Genomic DNA, 23705 nt, shown 5'->3' with positions numbered 1-23705 from the left:
TTAAAACAGTAAAAAACAAAACATGTAAGCAGAACATGGATAGGACTGGACAGTACAATCCCAAGAAAGAAACAAAGAAACTTTTAGCTATTATTATATACATATTTAGAATCAAAGTAGCAAAACAAATTCTTCTTCTAAAAAGCCAGTATTTAGAAAACTCAACTTGCCTCGGAATTCATCTGGAGCATCACTGTAATCAATTTCTGCACGGGCGTTCTTGGCAACAATTTCCTCCACTTTCTCTGCCAGCAGTTTGAATTTCTCTATTGCTATGGTCGACTTGATGCCAGCCTTTCTCATCTTTGAGATCACCTCCTCAAAGAGCTCTTTACTGTAGGACCTCTACAAGCAAAGCACAGAGACACAACTTCGCTGAGTTGTACTATCCTAATGTGCCATAAAAATTATAAGGAACTTTTAATGCATTTTTAAAGCTTCATAATTTTTAAAACTTTAAATCAATGAAACCTCAACATTACGTAAGACAGAAAAGTAGCGTGTAGATAACATTTCATCTGGCACCAGAATGTCAGCTGTGGGGTAGAATCATGGTTTTTTACTGGTTATCACTAACTGTGGAACTCTTCAGGACCGAAAAAAACCAGGCAGGCAACATCCCCTAATCAAAATGACTAAGACCCTCGGGGAGGCTGACTGCAATGATTAGAATTGTTCCTTAGACAAAACATCTGTCCTGCCCCTTCTGTGTGTGTTCTTGTTCTCACAAGTCTTGGCTAAAAATACAGCATAAAATGAAAAGTTTTTTTTGATTTCTTGACTTCTCTGATAATGTGCAAGGCAGCATTGGGAAGGGAGTGATTCTTTCTCCCAACCCAAACAAAAAACCCACCCCATGATGTTGTAAAAGTAGTGAGGCAACTCAGAGGGAGCTAATACTTGCTGGAAACTCGCCAGCTGGTGTGTAAGAACTGTACAGCTACACAGTACAGAGACCAAACGCGTATCCTGCAGTTTCAACTGAAGCAAGCGTTGTTTTCATGTAAAAGAAAAGAAAGTTAGGCAAGGACTTCTGAAAGCTGTTTTTTCTCTGAAGTTCACAATGCCATGTTTTCGTATAAGCCTTTTAATAAAAATTTATTTACCCTGCAATGCGAAGCTGAATTAAATGACAAAACAACACACACTAAGTCTCAAAGATTTCCGTTTTTCCTTGGGGATTTTAAAATGTTCAACACAGCCCCACTTCTTTCATCTACACTATACTGCACCAAGAAATACCATTCACTACTTAGGACACACAGTGCCCACCCGAACGCCTTTTTACTCCGCAGAGGAGAACAGAACTATGGCAACATGCCCAGAGCTTTATAAACGTTTTCAGATTCCTTCTAATACGTGCTAGGATTTGCAAACGGGAGATGTATCAAAATGCTTTAGAGAGACCCTGCCATGATCAAGCAACTTTTTGTTTGTTTTGTTTTGGTTTTTTCTCCTAATACCAGTAGCCATTAACCAACTGTGCATTTCCTTGGTGTTTCTTTCCTGTCATTGACAGTTTCCAAGACACTGGTCACTCCCCCTCCTTTTTATGAAGGGCTACTTTGTTAATTACGCTTTATTCCAGTTCCCACACCAGCAGGCTTCTTTCTTTTCAATCCCTATGTCATTGCTGTGCATTTTGCTGTGGCTGGCATTGATGAATGAACGATGGATAACATTCTCACTTTCGTGTACTTTACAGCATGAAATATACCCTGCATGCTCATTATACACATGCAAACAACATAAGGTCTGTTTCAGAAGCATTACTGCTATTATCACCTAAATAATCACAAAAAAAAAAAGATCTTGAGTTACTCCGATACCTCTGCTTCACTAGACATGCAAATACAGCTTCGTGTATTGTAAGCCAGCTTCCTCTAGAATTTCAAGTAGCCATTGAAAACATCTTTTTCCTCTAGATTTTCAAAAGTTTGTATCGTAAGACACAGGCATAGAGAGATGTGATTCAGCAGTCTGACAACTTTACAAGGACACAGAGGTGAGCAATAGCTTATCTACCCTAAGGATTAACAGCCTGGTCTCAAGACTACCCGGAGGAGTTCAAAGTCAGTTCATTACTCCACCATTTAATAAAGCGATATAAAAGGAAATACAACTTGGAAATTGTTAGTCTAGAGAATGAACTTTGGATTGTTAAATGAGGCTCATTCTCAGTCCCAACTCTGCCCATTTCACGTGTTCTTGATGAGGAAGGGGGAAGGGAGTCAGTACTCTCTGTATGCTTCATTTTTCCCCACTGTAAATTAGAAGTACTTTGTCCTAATTTTGCAAATGAGGCTGTAGCTCACAAGCAACTAATGCTCAGAAGTTTCCTGTGTGTGAAGCACTACAGATGTTTATGTGTGTCTATAGGTTTGCAAAACACTTTGAAAACACACCCATCTAACAAAGAGCAGAGAGAATATGAACAGATGAACTGCTGAAAGAAAACATTGCAAGCATATATGACAGAAACTGGGTGGCAGCGTATTAAGAAAGATTAAACTCTTCTAGAGCACTCTGCAAAGTCCTGTTTGTTGCAGCACTTCTGCCCTTCCCTCCCTCAGCTTTTTGGAGCTCACCTGATCATCAGCAATTGCTTTAGCAAAGCGAGCACAATCTAGCTGCAGATAAATGTCAGTCAGTTGGTCCAACAGCTTCTTTGGTTCAAACCCGTATTTCTCAGGGTTTTCAACTTTCAGGTCACGGCACTTGGGGCCACAGAGCTGCTGTAAGTTAAAGTTCAACATAGCGGCCAATCGCGGTCCAAGTTCCTACAAAACCGAAGTAAAGCACGGATCACAGCACGAAGGCAGTGATAAAGAAGATTATCCCTAGACTTCCATACAGGAAGACCAGGAATTATCAACTAATAAAATTATCATTTTGTAGGCTTGCAGGAAGTGCCTTTTCTTTATGCATGCTTTTCATTAAAAAAAAAAAAATAACTAAAGCAAACGGCTTCTGTCTAGAAGGACCACATCACCTCAGTGGCTCAGGTAAAGCTCCTAACATCAAGTAGCTTCAACAGCAATTAGATTTCAGTGAGTTGGAGGAAGGGGAGGAGAATGGAGACAAAGGGCTACCAAACATTTCCAGGTTATTATCCAACAACAGAGATGTTAGATAAGCTAGAAACAGGACTTACAGGTCTGAGAAAAGGCTTTTGAACCTGCTTGGTAAGGATATGGAACATATCAACAGTTTCTGTTGCCAGGGCAAGATACGAACGAGACACGCGCTCGTCCTGAGCTAGCTGCGATTGCCGAGCCTGTTGCTGATCCTAGAAAATAAATGTTCAGTGGTTACAAGTCCGTAGAATTTCCGACATCATCACCCATCAAAACCTTAGCAGCCATAATGCTAACGTGATCTAGACAGACAAAAGAACAGGCTGCAATTCAAATCCAGATGTGATACGTGTTTTAATTTAAGGTACAGCTCACTTGTACTACCCAATATTAAAGTCTGCACCAGTTTTCCAGAATTCTGCAACACTAAGAAAATAAATGCGAATGTATCACAAGACTCCATGGTTACTGAGTCTGTTTAGATCCTGAAACTGGTCCTCACAGCTGCAGAGCTGAGTTATGCTTCCTTTCCATCCAAATGCCAGTACTTCCAAACCAGCTTGGGATCTGAGAGTCAAGTGAGGTACTCTCTAATTTATGCACCATCGTAAGTAATAAACATTCCACACTGGAACAATCTGGAGATGATGTACCAGCTCGTTTTGTGACTACGGTAATGACTTTACGTTGCTAGTAGGCACAAACAGGAAGAAAGGCTTCAGAAGAGCAAACCAAGATCTTTATAAAAGTTTGAAAAAAAAAAAAGCCTTTTTCTGTTTTTTTAAAATCAATAACCTTAAAATAGAAATAACTGACATTGATGGGTCAACGCACAAAATTATTGTTTAATCAGGCTAAGGTCTGAGGTCTAGAACTTTAATTGTCTGCATCAATTCTACCCAGGATCAATGCATTAACAAATAAAAGCTTCTGTTCCTTGAAGTCAATTCAACTGGCGAGCATCTTCTGAAACCTCCTTCAAGAAGGTTAAAGTCTCAGTTTCTCCACTTAGAATTAAGTGCACAGTAATTTAGAACTTTATACTATTTCCACTTCACACCACACTCTTTGCCAGCCACAACATAACTATGCAGAATGATGTTTTTTGCAGAAAGTCATCCAGAGTGACCACGGCCATACTGGCAGCAAGAAGCAGCATCGAGAACTGCTTCTCACGAGCAGCTCTTTGGTGCTGCCCCTTATTAAAAAGTGTTTGTTTTTTTTTTTAAATGGTCCTGTATTAAAAAATTAAAAATAAGTAAAGGGCACTTTGAAAAACAGCTCTGTTCACCCTGGGCAGCAGGTCCCATTGTTCTTTATTCTTCATCTCCTCTTGCACTTCATGGATACGTTTTAGGGACTCCAGACTCTCGTCCAGCAAGAAAGTTGTGTCATTTATCAGCATGTTGATGTAGCGAACAAACTGCTTCCCAGAGCTGAAAACATTGAAACACAGTTATCACGGCAGAGTAGATGGATGCGCAGAGCAGACTGCAACCCCAGCAACACTCCTTCTGCACTGTATATTTCGAATAATGATCCCATTCCCCAAGTTGATTGTCATGTCCAGAGCTCACTTTAGAAACACTCCAGTTCTACTGGGAGGGGTTGCCATTTAATATACAACGGAAAGCAGCATCACCCATTCCCAATGGAAATAACCTCCTCAGGTCATTGCCTGAGCAGCTTGCAGGCAGTACGCAGCATTATACACAATTTCTTACTCACTTGAACTCTTCCATAAAGGTACCATGGTGAGCTATATTCTGCCAGAGGCTTTTGAAAATGGTGCTGATGTGGTAGCGGATTGTAAACTTGTCATAGAATTCACTCGTGGCTCCAGTATGTTCAACATCTGAAAAAGAAAACACATCCCAGAACTGCCATCAAAACTCTTTCCCACCAGGATTCACCTGCAACACACATCTCTCCCCTACTGCCTCCAATGTGATGAGCCTCAGGCACCAAGCTTTAAGAGATGAAATTAAATTCCCATCCATCTAAATGCCCATTAAAAGACAACAACTGCCCGTTTGCTAATCCAGAACCAGGCTCACTTCTGAAGAAAAACCGTCAGAAACAAAACTTCCTGCTCAATTCAACTCCACACTCTGCCCTTCGTCCCATGGTCTAAAATTTCACTAATAAGAGAACTCTGGGAACACTGCAGATAGTTGTTTCTATGGCAGCAAGGCCCTTCTGAAGCATCCGAAACTACAGGACTAGCAAGACCACAGTCAGACGTTTTAAAATCCTAATACTCTTTTAGAAAACAAAAAACCTTCCAGTTGGAATCTGAACACCACAAAACAATTGTGTCAATCTACTAGATTTGTCAGTGCACAGCAGCTGGTGTAAGAACTAGAGTTCTCAAGGTTCAATCTAATGCTATTTCCCCGTATCCTTGAGCAACAAAGCCTCAACTTTACAAGACCCAAGATCTACCTGGTTTGTTTTTTCTCAAAAGGTTACAACTAACACAGCCTTTTGCCTTACAATGCTCACTGCACACTCGGTGAACTACAGATGAAGGACTTACCTGTGTAAAACTTCATCAAAGAGGGGACTAACAATTTAGTGGAGAGAGGATGATTCTCAATCATTTCAAAGAATTTTTGTGTCCGGGGCTGAACAGCTGGATTTGTCATGAACATCACTTCCACCAGCTTGGCTACTAAATAAGGATTTCGGATGTAGTTCTGGTTGCACAGCATCACAACAAGGAACATCACTATGTCCTGAGTACAGGGCTCATAAAGCACCTGAGGAGCATATCTGAAAAGAGGGAGATAAATAAAATTAAAAACCCCAACCCTGTATTGTCTACAGAAGATTTATCACTTACATCAAGTAAATTCAGATCACTAATATCAACAGGAAAAAGTTTAGTCTTTTTATCATAATTCCCCATCTTTCTCTACAGAAACTAGATTATTACTCTTCTAAAATGTCTTGCCAGCTTTCACTGGAAGGTGAATTTTAGCCTGAAACACTATCATATTCCTTTGTTGCGTGTAATAGCAGATTTACTATGAAGTACCGCTATAACAGTGCTTCAGGAAGGCAAAAGCAAAAACACCTCCTCATCGCACAACACAGCAAAGTCTGAATTTAAAGGTACATTTTCAGGAAGACAGTGACCAGCTTCAGAGCTCCAGGGTTACATCTGAATAGTATTCATGCCCATCTAAACTGCTAAAACCATACAAATACATTTCATCCCAGCAAATTTATAAATGGGGGAATTCTCTACTTATTAAGATATGACTTTTAAAAAATATTATTCTAGTTGTGATTAAATATATCATGAGATCAAAAGGACTCAGCAAACTCCAAACCATAAGGAAAATTCTTGTAGGGAGGGAATAAAAAAACCAGCAGCTTTCTTCCAAGAAAAAATTAGGTTAGAAGGGACTCTGGAGCTCATCTAGGCATTATATCAGCAGCAATAACCGCCAATGCCATAATCTTACGGGTGTTGTTAAAAAACCCAGAATATTAACTACAGAATAGCCAGGAAACTACTCTCACACCCTAAATTTCACACCATGTGTTACAGGGGTAACTGATAGTACAAATCCTTTAGATATAAAAACTTACTGTACAATAAAAAATAAAAATTCAGCAACATCTTCCACGTAAAACTCTGGCAATGCTGCAAATACTTTCGGAACTTCAGGAGTTAAAGGCAATTTTATGCTGTGGAATAAAAGAGACAACAAACAGGACAATAAAATAGCAGGGTTAAGTAGAAAGTGTCACGAGCTCCCCTATGGACGACTCCTGTGGGAACATTCTACAGGAGTTCTGATGCTGACTTTTTAAAAATCCCTGTCGGTACTTCAGACATATTAAACATAGGCAAGGGTTGCTCCCCCCGCCAGCTGAACCTTAAACTACAAACAAGACACATATCCCATGCAACGTTTTCTGTCACTGACATAAATAAAGTAACAACCGTGTAAGAACGCAGAAACTGTAAAAAACCCCAAACTTCTAGAACTGCTGAATTCACTAAACAATCTAACATCATCTGAAGTATCTTTGATACAATTTACACAGATAATCTTGACACTCACTTGGGATAGGCAGGGTCAAGAATGCGAAGCATCAGCTGAATCACCATGCCATAGAAATTCAGACATCTCCTGAGAAAGTTTTCATCCAGCAAACCAGCATCTGCACAAGCCTTGCACCTCACCAGTTTCTGCAGAATATGCACACAAAAACTAATCCAGGGCAAGACAACATAAAAGGAGCTCAAGCCTATCCAAGCTAATCAATGTATCTGCGAATTATGACAATTATACAACGGTGTCTTGTTAAAATAGGCTCTTATTTGAAGAAAACACGGCACTTCAGCCCCAACTTATCACAAAAACACGCACATAAATCAAAGTTGCAGGGACAGGAGCCTTTTACAACCTTTATGGGAACAATGAAAGAAATGATAGAGGTATTGAAGGGGGAAAATGTGCAACTGAAGTCATTTGGGTGATACAGCTCGGGAAGTTTGGGTCAATTTATACTAGGAAGACTTAAGCAGGACAGACCTTCAAAAGAGAGGACCCCAGCATACCCACCTTTGTGAGAATTCTACCTGGGATTAGGGACTCAAGAGCTCCATCTCCATCTTGCGCATGGATTGTGCCTGCCTAACCACCCCGGAACAAGTCACAATCCCTTTGCTGTTCTCTCTCCAATAAAAACAGTATTTTCGTCTTTCTGAGGAATACTGGCCAAGTTTATCTTGCCGTTACTTTGAATTTTGAAGTCACTGTTAATGTTATATTGCATCCTGACCACCACCTAGTGCAACACTCGCAGGGTTCGTAGATTCAAACGCACCATTTTCATGAAGCATCAGTGGGAAGTTGCATTTAAACATTAGGACACCAGTAAACATACAGGCAGGTTGACAAAGGCATTTAGCTGACAACTGAATCACTTACAAACCTTAAGCTGTGTCTTGCAACGTTTCAGCATTTCTCGATGCCTGGTAGCCAGAGGGGAATCCTTCCACTGGCTTTCATTGTTTTTCAAATCTTCAACAGTCCTGAAAACCATAAGCAATAATTGGTTATCATGACAGAGGGGATACGTACTGCCAGCTACAAGGCATTTAATCTACTTATCTGCCAAATACCAAAGAAATACCAAGAAGAAAAGTGAGGAAAGCAGCTAATTGTTTGCATAGAAGTTACCCATCATCGTAACAAGGAAAATAAATTGCTTTTGTGAATGCAGACTGAACATCTGCACAGCACGCATTCAAAGGCACTGCATACAGGCCTGGCAGACTAATCAGAACAATGCAAAAAATAACAAAAAAAAAAGGGTGGGGAGGGAGAAACACAGAAGGGATCCTATCCTGCCTGGCAAACTGATTTCATCCACTGTATTAAAAAAAAAACAACAGAAGTATTTGCCTTTTTTCTTTCTTCCCCACACGGAGATCTACAGTTACTCTAAAGGAAGGTTAAAAGGATGTGATTAAAATTAACCCTAACACAAAGAAGGGCTAGTCCAGTCAAAAACGAGCTATTTAGAGATCTCATCTGCTAATATCAAAAAGGAAAATGGAAAACAGAATCAGCTATGGAAGAAAAAGGCGGCTGATTACAGGACTTGTTATAAACACCTTCCCTTTCCCAAGAAAGGTACAAGCCCACATCCTGTGTATCTTCCCACTTTCCACCATTGGAAATGATTTTTTGCAGTTCTCTCCTACCCTTCTCATGCTCCTCTCACCATAAAATTCAGGTTTGCAGAGCAGTACAATACATGAATAGTCTATAGTCTCCCTGTTAGCGGTAAATCAAGACCAGTAAATCGAGGTGGTTAGTATTACCTTCCCGCCCTTACCCATCTTCTCACCCTGCCCCACAGAGAAGAGGAGTTAAATATACATTACACACACCATTTACACTTTAAAAATACCTTAATCCTTTTTAGGAAGATCAGTTAATTAGAACGAAACTCAATATACTGAACTATATGAACACGGTCCCTTTTCATCCCTCCTCTAAATATGAATTCTTTTCCATATCAATCTCTGCCTACAGCAGAAAAATATCCAGCCTAAGTTCTTTATTACCAACATCTAATCACGTTGCCCAGTGTTGCAAGCGACTAAGCAATTCATGGAACATCATGAACACTAAGCTCCTATTGATGTCAGTACAAGCCAAGAGCTCTTCACTCTGCGCCGTTAGATGGAGATTGCTGCATAAGCAACTCCTTCGCAACAATTCTAAATAAGGAAAATGAAGCAATTCCTTTTTCAAGCCAAACGTATGGCTTATTTACAAGTAACCCACAGGCTGTTTTATATGAAAATATTTTATTATTTAAGATATACTGACTCTTCCTGCTCCATTCTCTGCAGCTTCCCAGGTTCCTGGCCGGCATGTGCTTTAAGAACTAAAAATGAAATCACTGCAAATGCAGTCCAAAAATCCTGTAATGAACTCACGGTATCGCTGCCAAGGAACATTTACCAAAATGCAATGAGTGCAATTATAAACAATGGAAAATACTGATGATCCAAAAATATGTTCTAATTTTAACAGAGTATTCTTCGAGGTTTAGCAACTATAAGAGTCTATTTGAATTTACGCCAAGAGAAATGGAAAACAGCAGTATCTTCTTGTCAACATCACAACTTTTATTTATAATTTTTAAAATGGTAAACCACATGCTGAATTACACGTACATCAACAGCATTAAGAGTTTACTGCTGAAGGCTTCCTTCCCCCCACCCCAAGAATATGACAAGTTATCCCACCTCAGAAGCCAAGGGGAAGAGAAGGTAAGTATCTTCTGGGACATAGAAAACAGCTCAGGCACAACTAACAACGTCTCGTTTCTGAAATCACAAGTCATCTACAATGACTTGATTATCAGACATACAATTTTATATGCACTCCCACAGCTTTGTCAAAGAGCCCAAGGCACCGATGTCCACACACCATCAACCGCACCACAGATTAAGTTATAATGAACAGTGTTAAGCAATGTCATGAATCCTGAAATGCTCTGAAGATAATTAAATTATCATTTAAACAGAATGGTCTTCTCACCAATTTGAGCTGCCTTGTATAACTACTATCCCCCATCCCATTAGTATTTGAATTCCAGATTCAAGCCCCAGTCCCTGAACGTAAGCAAAAATTCATAAAGGCCAAAAGCGGCAGATGAACAAAGAGTTAAGGTGATCTGTACTCAGCAACAGTTGTACCCAAATTGTCATTCTAATTTCCAATAAGTTTACAGGACTTGCCATCATGGTGAGAAGATGCCACTGCTAGGGTGCCAGGACTCAGGTGTACTATGTAATTAACAACTTCTTACCTATTGAGTTCCCTGATGGCCCGCAGTCTACGTATGTACCGACGGCAGCTTGGCAGGATTGAGAGATGATGGGCATGCAGGGTTAAGAAGAAACATTCTGTTGGGAATTTCGGCTCAGAAAATGCAGACGGATCCCTGTCTAGAAAAACAAACAAACCAAAAAGCAGTACAGGTGAATAAATTAAAAAATGAACCACCTTATCTAGGGGTGAGACCCTGAACTCAGCTTTCTTTAAAACAGTAAGAGCAGACAGCATGAAGAAAAAGCATTTAGGAGTAGGGGAGTTATTTGCCAGAATCAAGTACTTCCATGTACAGCCGGTATCAAAAACAGAAGGCAGAGCAAATGCCTAACGTATCTCAAGAAGCGTACTCACAAAGTTCAGCAATCCAGGCTGTAACATCCTCCATTGTTGCTTTCACTCTTGTCTCATCTGTTGGGAGGTCAATACGACACCTGGGATGAAATATGTACATGGGATCAACCGTTTCCAGCTTTATCTTCGTACTTAGTTGCTGTAGTACCCATAAGAAGTTGAGCATAAAGCCATCTGTAGATACCAAACGATCATCTGTCTGTGGGGTAAAAAAAGTAAATAGTTGAAGGCATAAACTTAGAAGTACAAGCTTTAACAGCTTAGAAGCACAAGCTTTAACAGTATTCGACATAGATTAATTATGCAAGTTCAAGAACAGGGAGAAATGATGAAGAATGTGGATCTGCAACGAGACCTTGGTGATACCAGGTAGGTCACCTACTAACTTACATATTATCTTTCCCTATGGTTCAAGTAGTCATTCTCAAGAACATTAAACAAACATATAAAAAGAAGTAGAAGATGACCTAAGAAATTAAAAGGGCTTAAAAGGCAGGGGGAAAGTACAGAGCTTTAAATGTCTCATATAGAATCCCTGCTAATGATGTGACATGTCAGTCCTAAGAGAGGAAGCAACATTATCTGATCAAATAGGTAAAAGAATGATTTCAGAAATGGGAAATGTATTGAAAAAGATGGATGACGGGCCTTCTTGGCTGTTGCAGTAGGCATTCAAAATTCTTTTGTCCTCCATTCAAGAGCCACCACTGCATGACCCATCTAGTGTTATTTGTGCATTGACTAGCTCCGCGAGTTACAGGACTGAGTCTTCCTTTTATTTACCTGCATTTGTGCCTTTTTCATGTTGGCATTAACAATAGCTGCCATGTAATTGAGAGCTGCTTCTCGAGTTTCACCATTCAGTAAAATACTATGTAGGATCTTGAATAGCTCTTGCTGGAATGTCAAGTAAACATTCTGTCAGGTTGCACATACTTCTCAACATCACATTCCTGCTTTCTGTTGCTCCAGATTTTTACGTTCTACAAATTCCACAAAGCTAACTACAGGTTCTGTTATGTCTTATTGTCAACATTATATGCATACATTAGTTATGAAATTAATTACAGCAAAGATGTATATAGGACTAGTGCAACACACACATTACTAATACGTATGCATTTTTTTACTCATCCTGTAACACGAACTATAATCTATGACTAACTGTTCTGTTATTTTCTGAATTTGCTTACATCCTTAGACAAATATTTGTAGCACACTAATTCTTTGTAATTCCCTGAAGCCATATCCTAACAGATTTTTTGTTTAATACAGAAGCTAGATTATTTTCAATTATATCCTTCATCTATGTCAAGACCAAAAACCCACAAATGTTTGCCTTTTTTTTTTTTTCTTTTTAAAATATGAGAACACTTACCCTTGCTAATTCCAGGTAATGTTGCAAAGACTGGCTAACAACCCGGGTGTTTTCAAGAGTAATTGCAGGCCCTGAGAAGTACTTTTCAACTACTTTGTTCTGAAAGTAGAATGAATATTGGCAAATGTATTGAACATATTGGGGAAGAGAAAAAAAAAACCACAACAAAAACCCACCACCACACTACTCTCAACATCCTTCTCTAACACTTACATCATCTTCAGCAAAGACAGAGAGACTGAAGAAGGCTCCAAGATAGGAAAGTCTTTGCAGCTCTCTTCCTGCTCCTGTGCTTAAAGATTTAGGCAACCACAAGGGCAAAGAGACAACCTAGAAAAGAGGAGAAACAGCAAGTGAATCAAAGCTGCCATGTCAGCCGTACTACTCTATCTGCACAGTCACCTTCCAGCGTTTGCCACATGCCCTCGATTCTTCAACATTCACTCATGCTGACAGCTAAATGGCAACATCTCCTCAGCGTTCCAGCAATCTAAGCAAGTCTTGTTTGTCCTAGCTTTTATAAATTCTCAGGGAAAAGGACTCCCTCTACCAGTTTACTTATTGTTTAGCATGAGATACTACAGTAGTCTCTGTTTAGAGTTCTGAAGAGCATTATCAACGTGGACTGTACGATATAACAAAGGCAGTTACGTGGTTCTTTTAACTAAAAAAAAAAAAAAAAAGCAGCCATCGGACTGCATACACTTACCAAACTGCACATAGGGTGTGTTTTCCCAAACTTGATTTCACAAAGTTCACATAGTGCCTATAAAGAAAGCCCAAGAAAAATTACTTTTGTGCGTTATTCCTAAGCAAGCTTGCTATTTGCAGACAGGTTAACATGGTAAACCGCTGAGACAAACCTTTTCCCTTAATCAGTGGAAAAACTTCCACCTTCTACAATGGTGAAGAGGTCCAAAAAGAGCTAGAGCACACCCTGCTCCCATTTTAGCTTTTACATGTGTTCCAAGTTGTCTCAAAAAAGCTAATATGTCTCAGAGGATAATAAATTATTGCACTTATTTCAAAAATTAGCTGTGCAAATTGTTTGTTTGTTTAGAACATAACAACGCCTTTGCTGGACTCCTGAACTGCCACATAAAAGTCAGTAACAATAATAAATAGAGCAATTGTTCTATACATACACCAAGGCCTTTGTCTTTTGAATCACAGTGGAAAAATGTCAGATGAACACAGGAGCCAGAAACAAAGAATCCTATCCAAGATCTCTAGATGCAGTTTCAACTGCAGCACAGAGAAAAAAAGAATAGTTATAACAGATGATTCTGAAAAAAATACTGTAGGCTTTCACATATCCCGCTTCTCCTGTATTGTGTGTTCTCATTCTTCAATTATAATAGAGCTAATAACTACTATTTCATCCTTTTGGTGCAAAATGGAATATAATTCTCAAGTAGCCTTACTTGTAGCCAACACCCAAATTTGCAGCAGTTCGCAATTTAAACCGGGGGAACAACAGAAGAGCAGGGCAACACCAAACCAGCAAAAATTGTTATTTTTGCAAAAGCACCAGACTTGCTTAGCCAGTTTGATTTGCAGCACCCCAGCCCAGCTAATTTCCTGAAGTACAAATTAAACCTGAGATATAACAGCCTTTTTTGGCATCATACACTGACGATCCTAAAATCTGAAGGTGTTAACTGACGATGCTCACTTTTGCCAAGAATTCAGTTTGCTCTTTTGTGGCCAAGTGTGCCTTTCAGAAGACTTTTTTGTTTTGTCAATAAAAGCAGTAGGAGGGAAGTAAATCTAGGGACTGAAGTATGTAGTTTAAAAAAAAATAAAAATAAACCCCCCAACTTCTCAGCCAGGGAACATTATGACATTTTCCTACAGTAACTAGTCACCAATGCAAATAATTTTGCGTTTAATGCAATAGGTTTTGGTTTCCCACATACAAAAGTGAGTCCAAACAAACATTGGTATGTGTATTAGGCCTTATTTCCCAGACTTAAATTGGGAGGAGCTTAGCAGGATTTTATAACCATCCACAGTGTTATAACTAGTATGCATTACTAAAACCATACGTTTTATGAATCTTACATAAAGCAATACATATAAAATTTTTATTAGCCCACTATACAAATTCTGTACATTAAGCTTAAGATATTATTCGCCTCAGATTCTACTGGATTTTTAATGGTCTTTTACAGATCTCATACCACATGAGGCTTCAAACATAGCGTTTAATAATACTGCGCAAATCAAAGAAAGCCCCAGAATGTTGAATCTTGTATACAATCTGCGTAAGTTACCAGTAACCATAAAGAACCTGCTTCTGGAAATGAACGGTCCTTACCATAAGGGGGTATTTAAAATTGTCACTATCAAGGGAGCACTCTTTGGAAGCTACAGCCAGGCCTTGTAAGATGGGAATAAAGATCTGTAAAAACAGAAGTAGATTACTTTATTCAAGAAAGGTAGGCAAACGACACCAGTGCTGTACGCAGCATGAAATGTGTGTTCTTTCTTCACATACTGCAAGTTACACAAAAGAAAAACGCAGATATTTTCTTTACACTTGAATGACTTAAGCCTGAATGCTTAAGGCAGCATTCAAAGCTAAAAACCAAACTTGCTTGATATAAAGCGATGTATTGACTTGATGCATGAGCATGATGCCTTACCCATAAACACTCCTTTCCAAGCACTTGCACATATTTTTCCTGATCACGTTCTAACCTGCTCCCAAACCTTTACTTTGCAAACCAAATAATCCCAGAGACACATACACCTAGATTTGGACCCACAGCTAACAGATACAAGCCAAAGCTGACAAACAGTGATGACAGCACACTGACAAGAATCAGGCGGTGCTCCGCCGAGTTCTCGGCACGTGGAACCCACGTGGGGAAGCACACACACGTTTTACACAGGATGGCTGCAGAGACTGTATATGCATGTGTGCAAGCACGTGTATTATAACACACATGAGAGCACAAGTGCTGCAGAGGTTTCCAACAACTTGATTGTCCAAACGGGTAATAATTTATTTGCCTATACACTTGGGGTAATAATGTAGCTTTAATTTTGCATGTCACGTAAGCAAGTTGGTTTTGTGCTGGGAAGTTGTAACTGGTAAGGCTAAAGATAATAAGCAGCAGTCAAGGATTGTTATAAAAGAGGAAGTGACGTCACAGGAACTTATTAACCAAAAGTAATTATACCCAATTAGTAAGTCCAAATCTGAAATCTATGCCCTCACAAAATAAACTTCGTCATTTTGCAACAATAACAAGAGGCCCCACTGAGTTTTAAATCGAAGTATATTGTGTTGCTTCTATGAAGAGACAAAAAAATATTATTAAATCATATTACAAAAAAGGCCTAAAGTGGTTGTTGTCTGCTTCAGCTAGAGGAATGGTTGTTTTCTCCAGGGTAGTTGACCTTTAACACTTTTTGTAACCACTTTCTGACAGTTTTAATGTCCTTTCAACTGCATGAACCCGTACTAAAAGGTGTCCAGAGAGATAAATTATTAAAAGGTACTTGCAATGAACATAAAAATTACCTAATGCCATTTTTTTTTTTCAAAATGGGAAGGATCAAACACCGTTCTGAAGGCCCCTTTTTTGCAGCTAAGTCACATCATACTACAGGAGCACTAGACACAATGACAACCTCACTGATCCGCTAAGATCCTATGAGCTAAAGTTGTTTGCTACTTTTGTGTCTTCATTACTAGGCCCACCAGTTCCAACTTGTCATCATCTCGTGAACTCCTCTGACACACAGAATACACCATCTAATGTTTCTCAGTCACCTCTGTAAAACAGGAAGGCATAATGGACTAGGATTTGTGAAATGCTCTCAGCACCTTAGATGCAAACTATTAAAGTTGCAAAGAAGGGTAAAGATTGCAAGATAGAAAAACCACAACTTTCTGAGTACGATTACAGAAGATCACTGTCTCGCACATATATTTTTAGGATATTTTGTACCGAAGCACAGAAGGATGAAAACCCAACATCAATCCTGTAACATACGCCTTCATACTCTGAGTAGTTCGCTTCAACATTACATAAATGTTCCCTACTTACTAAAAAATGCACTTTCAATAATTAGAACCAGCAAATAACGAAAGTCAGTCTTTTTCACAAAATGCTAAGTGAGTTAAAAACAAACAAAAACAAACTCCAAGTGTTTAAGAGGTTGCTAGTCCCTGAAGTAACAGGCATAAGTCTCTGAGATGCAGACTAAAACCCTGGAAACCCACTCTCTTGGATACTGCAAATAGTATAAGTGTGTGATATAATTATTTATTTTTTTACCTATGCCTTACCTGTTTGAACACCTCTTCATCCTGATAAGTTGTTCTCACCAATTCCTGGATGAAGCCAAACGGGAGATTCCTACACAGCATATATGGTACCAGCAAAGACTGCTGCTGCAATGACCTTTATTTGTATAAAAAAAATAAAATCCCAAACTACTGATTATTTGCAGTAGTATTTGCAAAAACGTCAGAGTAATCACACCTAAGGATGTGCCCAAAAGCAGATTATCGACACGGAGACACACCTACTCCTTCCAGAAGTAACTAACCTTGTCTTTTCAAGCTACTGTGGAAAGGTTATTCTGAAACAGATGCTGCTGCCAACATCACACTTTAGTTTAATGGGGCCGGAAGAAAATAACAGCTTCTGCGCAGTAATTGGTTCTCCCTTCTACTCCCCTCTAATGAAAAGACCCTTTGTTAAGCTCAACTAGTAAAGGAACAACATTTTTTTATGTTTGTTTTTCCAGATTAAGAACACTAGTCTTTTCCGAATTAATACAGTCATTACGTTTAACTGCTCCCTGGGATTTTGGAAAAAGTATCCTTTTTTCCTTATTAGGTATATAAAACGTATTCTAACATCAGCATTGCTTCACGTAATGACAAAACCCATCTCACAGCACAGTGGAGAACTGGTGCACCTTTAAAGGTTATAGAAGTACTGTTTGGAAAGACAAATACAAAATGACAGATTGTAGCAAGAGACACATACCCTATTTTAAAAACATTTCCACTGTTCCAGCTAAACAGACTGGTAGTTAAACTACTGGTGTTGAAACAACTGCATGTGGAATCTCAGAGTCCTGATTGAGTGTAGAGTATCTACACACAGATTCACATTACCAAATCTGTTGTGATAAACTGTCTGAAATAAACAAGTGCTATGCCACTTTAGTGGTTTTTGTTACACATTTTGGTAAGACTTTCTCAGACGCAGCTCTACCAGTTACTGACTTTCACAGCAGTGCCCCAAAAGTCTGCAAGTTAAACAGTTTGTGTGAGATAAGGCAGGAAACAGCCCAGTTAACTTGGATCCCCCCCTTAAACTGTTCAAATCAACCTGGATGATTTTGCCCAAACACAATTAGAAAACAGTTAAAATACCCTCCACCAACGTACCAGTGGGAGCAATAGACTCCAACGGTAAACCAGTAAACTACTCCTCTCGCACATAAGCGTATCATGCTCCAACAACTGATCTGAGTTTTCTTATCTAATCATCAGAAGAAAAAAAGTCCCAGAACAAAATCTAACTTTCATGACTAGCACCAGCTGCATTTACCTTGGTTGTGTTAAGGATCCCTGTAGCACCAAAGCAGCATGTGAAATGCACTGTGATCGGATGTTGCTCAGTAACTGGCTAACTGTTGGCTGGCTACACATCTGATAAAAATAATTTTATTTTAATACAAACTAAAAGTATTCAGAGACAGAACAGACAGGAAATACGATTAATTTCTTTATTCATGCAGTATGACCGTAATATGCGAACTAAGATTAGCACTACTCCATCTAAAAGCCTTTCAGATTATATGTAAGAAGTGTTGTTTGTTCTCTTCCCCCAACAGCAAAAGCTTAAAGCACAATATAGAATGCTGACAGGGAGCTGGTCTCACAAAAGTACATTTTACATGGAATAAACTTGGATAAAACACGGCAGATCAAAAGGGGAAGGAGTGTTTCTAACACAGTGCTTATTTTAGAGATGCAAAACACATACGTGATCTAAGTATGATGAATTAATAAGAGTCAAAGGGACCTTATAAATTCTATAAATCTATTTGTACAACAAAGCCATCAAGAAAGAACTATCCAATTTCCACCAATTCTCCCCACTACACAGCAAGAGGGCTGTCTGTGACAGCACTGATACAACTTCACTCATCTGAAAATATACCTTTGGTGCTTTTCTCTCCTCTATTCCAACTCTGTCAAAACACTCAATGAGGTAGTTCAGCATCTCTGTCTCCTTACAATTTTCAATGGTGAAGTGGTCACTGCAGGAATCGGAAACACTTGAGCTGCCAGAGCCTCCCATACTTTAAAACACACAAAAAGAAGAAACAACACATTAGGTACAGTTCTTCACTTCCGCACAACCAAATTCACAAGCTCTTGACTTCCTCTGTCAATTTTCTGAGGATTCCATTGCCATCACACACACGGCTCAACGATTAGGATCGTTTGAGATCTATGAAAAGCTCTCCATTTAACAGCTTGTCCAACTCTGAAAGTCCAGCTGCACTGTAACATGACTGATGAATCAATCATTAACTGAATAAGTATCTGAAAGACAGCAAAAAGGTGCATGACTTTAATGGGAAGCAAAAACTCATGTTTTCTCCCATGGCAACACTGAAAATGAAGAGCCTTTGAGTTGTACCTGACATCAAAACTGTTCGGATGTTCAGGACATCCCAACACTTCCATGCCGTGATGCAACCTCTGCAGCTCCTGCACAACCTCTGTATGCAGGATTCCAAATGGCAGAAATTTCACCAACTCCGTTAACACTAGCCAACCCACGGAAGGTAGGGTCCCCCCACTGCAGAGACAAGGCCTTAGCTGAGAGACAGGGCTACAGACAATCACTTTCTCTTCTAAGGAAGGAGAATAAACAAAACGGGAAGCAATATATCAAAGCAACTGTTCCTTTTAAAAATTCCACATTAAATATAATTTAATTTCAACTCAGTTCAATTCCCTTACAGTAAACCATGCCATTTCAGTAAGTAGCACAGCTCGGGGGGGGGGGTGGGCCAAGACTGATACTGTAAACATGAAAGCTACATCCACAAAAACAAACCCATGCTTCAGACAAGACAGAAATTAAATACATAAGTGAGAACAAACCCCACAACTCTCAATCTCAGATTTGTTATCTCAACAGAATTCTTCTCTATGCAACAGCTTGGCAAAGCTAATTAAAAGCAAAATCCTCATTTTACAGAGGGAATTAAGACAAGATATATTCACTTTATGTACATGGAATTAAAAAAATAGCAGTTACACGGTGGCCTACTGCTATTCCTCAAAGAAAAGTCTGTGTACAGTCAGGGTAGGTTTAAATGAAGACCAATTAATATGCCCCAGATCTTCAACTGGAAAATAAAGAGTATTTGTTCCCTTAAATGCAGCTTTTAAAAAATGTGTTTAAAACTACAAACTGTCATAACTGGAATTTCCTTTAAACTGTAAAATAATCGAGATATACAAATCTATCGCCCAAGCTTTACAGTCCAACCAATAAATCAGGGAAAGGTTATTACTGCTAAGCATCTGGTGGCTCAGTATATTGAGAAACTTCACTTGTAATAGAAGAATTTTCTTTTTTGCAGAATTTCTTTTCAGTTATTCAATTAAAACTAATCCATGTAAAATGTAGCTCTCAAAATATACTCAGTAACCATGAAATCATACATATTGTCTTTTCTCTAGTCTCTTTTAAGCCTCTTGACTTCTCACATTCAGTTTAAAAATTACCCTTAAGAACATCAATTTATATTAAGAAATACTACTTCTATAGTTAGTCATTCTTGTAACGATTTCACTGCAGCAGTAACTGAAATTTTTTTGATGCAAAGCTCTCACACATGCTTCACACACATATTGAATGCCTTGGTATTTTCAGAACGCAAGTTTTTTCATAATTGTACAGTCATTGTGTTTATAATTTAACTTACATCTTACTGCTGTCTGCAGAATGCCAGGATATAATTTACAAACTAAGACTCCAGAAGCACAGTAGCCTCAGAAGTCCTTACCATCGCCTTTGCAACTCATTCCAACGTTGGGATTAAATTGCCAACAGCCTAAGAACTAAACAAACCAGTGGGGCAAAATCATTCTAAATTCCACATACAAAAAGCAACCCTAAACCTGCGTTATCAAGTTCACCCTCCTGAAATTAGACTGAAATAGAGGAGATGCTATTGGAAGGTCTTCTAGTTACCAGTCTGACTTCAGCAGTAGTGTCCCAACATGCCACGGGAACTATCACAGCCAGAAAAGATAATGGGGGGAAACAGACAATGTCACCCCAAGTCTTTTGGGGCATTCCCTGACATCACAAGGTGCTTCCTTGAAGTCGAGACCTAGCTTAGTTTTAGAAGGCTCAAGGAATTAAATTTCCCCTGACTTTTGCTGTAACTAAAATACTTCAAAGGGGACTGAAATTCTTACTGAAACTCTTTTCCTCCCAGTTGTTCAACACGCATGTAAGCCTTAAACTCTCATCTTGTTTCCCTTATACATTTGTAAATTGCAGCTGGCTCTACTGGGCTACGTGGGCAGCCAAAGGCCACCTCAGAATTACTATCAATCATAATCAGGGTCTGAATGCTCACTGAAAGCATTCAGGATACTAGTAAGACTACGGAAGTAGTATTTTTCAGAAAAGTCTTCCTAAAATACATGGGATTTACATAAAACATTTATTCCTTTCTCCAGTTTGGGTTGATATGGAAGAATAGGGCATTTCTTTGGGAATTTTGGTGCACGTGATGAAGCTGATGAATGTTAAGTTTTAACGGGAAAAGAAAGAAATGAATCGTTTTTGCCAGCAGACTACAAAAGTATACAAATCACTTGGATATTACGAACAGTTTTGTAGGAGGGCTGCTCATTTTTCACACCAAAACCTCAGTCCTGATAGGAAAACATTTCTGTATCAGCCAAGACATTGCGGCACTATTCTGCAACAGAACGTAAAACTAAGGAAGATCCTACCCCACATTTACATTTCCAAAAACTTTTTTTCCTTGGCATATCTAGTGTTCTGCAGTTTTTTTGCACAGCTGTCTGGCTAGCTTCCAAACAGAACTAATATCAACTCTTGTTTTTTTTTTCACATGCCTTAACATCACACAAATAAAAGGGCTTTGCTATACAACTGCTAAGTGTTTGTTTTGCAGTAAAATATTGTGCTCTCCCCCCTCCATTCCTGGCTGTTCCAACTACATCAGCCTCTACTACTTACCACGTCAAAGGACCAGTTTAAACTTTCAGGAGTATTTTCTTTACAGGCTACAGGAGTGATCCGCAGCTGCCAAGCGGCAACGAATCTTCAACAAAGTCATACTGTTTGCACCAGCTGGCTATGTGCCACTTATCTTTTTGTACATGTTAACCTTTGTCCTTGTTTTGCAGTTTTTGATAGAAAAACATGCACATGATATACCACCGGTTTTTAAATAACAGCCATGGGTGAATACTATTCGTTCTACTCATATAGTCAATGAGGAGTTCCACTCTAACATGGTTTCAGAAACCATGCTCATTAAACCTAAAAGGCAGTATGATTAACATCTACTTTATCTTAGTCATCTCTTCAAAAAAGAGCTGACTAACTAGCGTTTATTATACATGTTTATACACCTTCTTAAAAACACATTCAAGTCATCTCCTTGGCTTTAGTCATTTCCCAAGTTACTTTGAAGAACACTTGACACTACACAGGCTGTTAGTTCCTAAGCAACCAAACATGCAGGTTACATTCTCTTTCTCCAATACCTGGACCCAAACTGGACACAAGAAAAATCATCATCTTCATTTTCTTCATCACTACTGTCCTCAGATACATCAGAAACGGCAAGAAGGAGGAGGGAGAAAGGGTTGTCGTATATACTACCACAACAAAAATGAAAAAGGCCATCAGATCTTTTAAGCCAAAAGAAAAAGTAAATGGCAGCTTTTCTTTGTAAGCCTGCCAAAACCATCATCTCTAAACATGCAGACAACGGACAACTCCATGTTAGTAAAACCAAGACTATACTAACATGCTCTGGTGCACTACTACAAGTTATTCACTTATCAAAACACCACACGTTCACAAACCAAAAATTTAAGAATAATTTTGAAGAACTAATAAAAATTATGGCTGAAGTGGGAATGTTTAGACATGACTAAATAATAGGTATTACAATTCTAAGCTACTGAACTTTAAAGCAACGGTCTCAAAACCTTGCACGCTCGTTTCTCCCTGCTGCAGGGCCTGGGGATTCCAGGAGCAGCCAACAGAGAAAATGCAGTAGCACTTGGCCTGGCATACTGAAATAGGCTCATCTGTAATTTAAATCTATGCACCAGGGAATCAAATCTAACACAGTCCAGCAAGTAACAGCCTTCAACAAACCAACTAAAGCCCTACTGAGAAACCTGATTTCAAAGCAGGAGGTCTGTTTGGTTTACTATCCAGCAGTAGCAACTGAACAAAAAGATCAGTTGAATCTATGTAATAAGAGAAGGAAATTAAAACAATATTGCTACCTTTAAAGTAATTACATTACACCTCAAATGCTCGCAGAAGGTTTAATTTTTCAGCAAAGATGGCTTGTTAGCAAGTCAGTGTATTAGCACAAATCAAAATGCAGAAATCAACTCAGGGTAAGTAGGGTGAGCTCAGCACAAATGTTAAGTTCTCCCAAATTGCACTGTTATGCCACACCCAGCACAGCACACATTAAACACACTTTTTTGGTCTTGTGAAATACCTAGAAGGAATCCTGTTCAGTAAAGAAGAACGCCTGCGCAAGGTGGGTGAAGCAGTAAACAAAGGTGGACCCATTGTTGTGGGCCTCTGCCTGGATGTGATGACTGGCATGGCTGGAGGGCTAGTAGCCATGGCTGGAGGATTTGGTGAGCTAGATGGGATGGAAATACTCAAAGAACGTGGGATGGAAGAAGCTGAAAAGCCTCCAGAATGGGCAACAGTGTATGGCCGGTACCTCGGGGAGGAAGGCTGTGTCCAAGAAGGGCTTGTTGCTGTGAGGTGAGAGCTGACAGTAATGCAAGGCACAGATGTAGTGGCGACTGAACTGGCTGGTGGGGTAAGAGATGAACCAGTCATTGGTACATAGCTTGTGACATTGGTAGTAGGAGCTGGACTAGTCCCATAGAGACTAAACCAGTTACGGGGGAAAAAGGAAAAAAAAAAAAAGCAACAATTTAGGTTATGCAGAAAATGGGTGAAAAAGATAAAATCAGCAAGAGAAGCTCTTGCCCTTCTGATGACTCTTCAGCAATAATCCTGCAGCTCACACATTATTACTTTTTACTAATGTTGACTATAGCTACGTCACAATCTACACACATTTAAGTTAAGAACTGTAGCCTTCACTGATGCAAGTTAGGGATACTTCTCAGAAGGAACCAGCTACATGGCTTTAACCTATCAAACACTTCTAGCCATGACAATGTAATCAAAAATGGTGACATGGAAG

The 23705-nt window shown here is 39.2% G+C and overlaps 1 protein-coding gene across 4 annotated transcripts in view; it reads right to left on the bottom strand.

The window, feature by feature from the left end:
* The window catches only part of UBE4B (ubiquitination factor E4B), a 40839-nt gene that overhangs the window by 2176 nt on the left and 14958 nt on the right, over positions 1 to 23705 (bottom strand). For 3 of the 4 annotated variants that reach the window (XM_064470279.1, XM_064470280.1, XM_064470282.1), the window contains 21 exons: positions 22977 to 23384; positions 21997 to 22110; positions 18383 to 18524; positions 17768 to 17868; positions 16489 to 16603; positions 14506 to 14589; positions 12895 to 12951; positions 12399 to 12515; positions 12186 to 12284; positions 11591 to 11704; positions 10808 to 11006; positions 10431 to 10569; positions 8034 to 8133; positions 7157 to 7284; positions 6678 to 6776; positions 5617 to 5852; positions 4806 to 4932; positions 4369 to 4513; positions 3155 to 3289; positions 2589 to 2780; positions 171 to 345 (listed from right to left, as the gene is read on the bottom strand). In XM_064470279.1, coding sequence (XP_064326349.1) covers positions 171 to 345; positions 2589 to 2780; positions 3155 to 3289; positions 4369 to 4513; positions 4806 to 4932; positions 5617 to 5852; positions 6678 to 6776; positions 7157 to 7284; positions 8034 to 8133; positions 10431 to 10569; positions 10808 to 11006; positions 11591 to 11704; positions 12186 to 12284; positions 12399 to 12515; positions 12895 to 12951; positions 14506 to 14589; positions 16489 to 16603; positions 17768 to 17868; positions 18383 to 18524; positions 21997 to 22110; positions 22977 to 23384 — 3026 coding nt within the window. The remainder of the gene's footprint in view (positions 1 to 170; positions 346 to 2588; positions 2781 to 3154; positions 3290 to 4368; positions 4514 to 4805; positions 4933 to 5616; positions 5853 to 6677; positions 6777 to 7156; positions 7285 to 8033; positions 8134 to 10430; positions 10570 to 10807; positions 11007 to 11590; positions 11705 to 12185; positions 12285 to 12398; positions 12516 to 12894; positions 12952 to 14505; positions 14590 to 16488; positions 16604 to 17767; positions 17869 to 18382; positions 18525 to 21996; positions 22111 to 22976; positions 23385 to 23705) is intronic. The other variant, XM_064470283.1, reaches the window with a different exon arrangement.

The sequence above is a fragment of the Phalacrocorax carbo genome, chromosome 20, assembly GCF_963921805.1.
Source record: "Phalacrocorax carbo chromosome 20, bPhaCar2.1, whole genome shotgun sequence".
NCBI lineage: Eukaryota > Metazoa > Chordata > Aves > Suliformes > Phalacrocoracidae > Phalacrocorax > Phalacrocorax carbo.
This window is presented reverse-complemented; position numbering and strand designations above follow the sequence as displayed.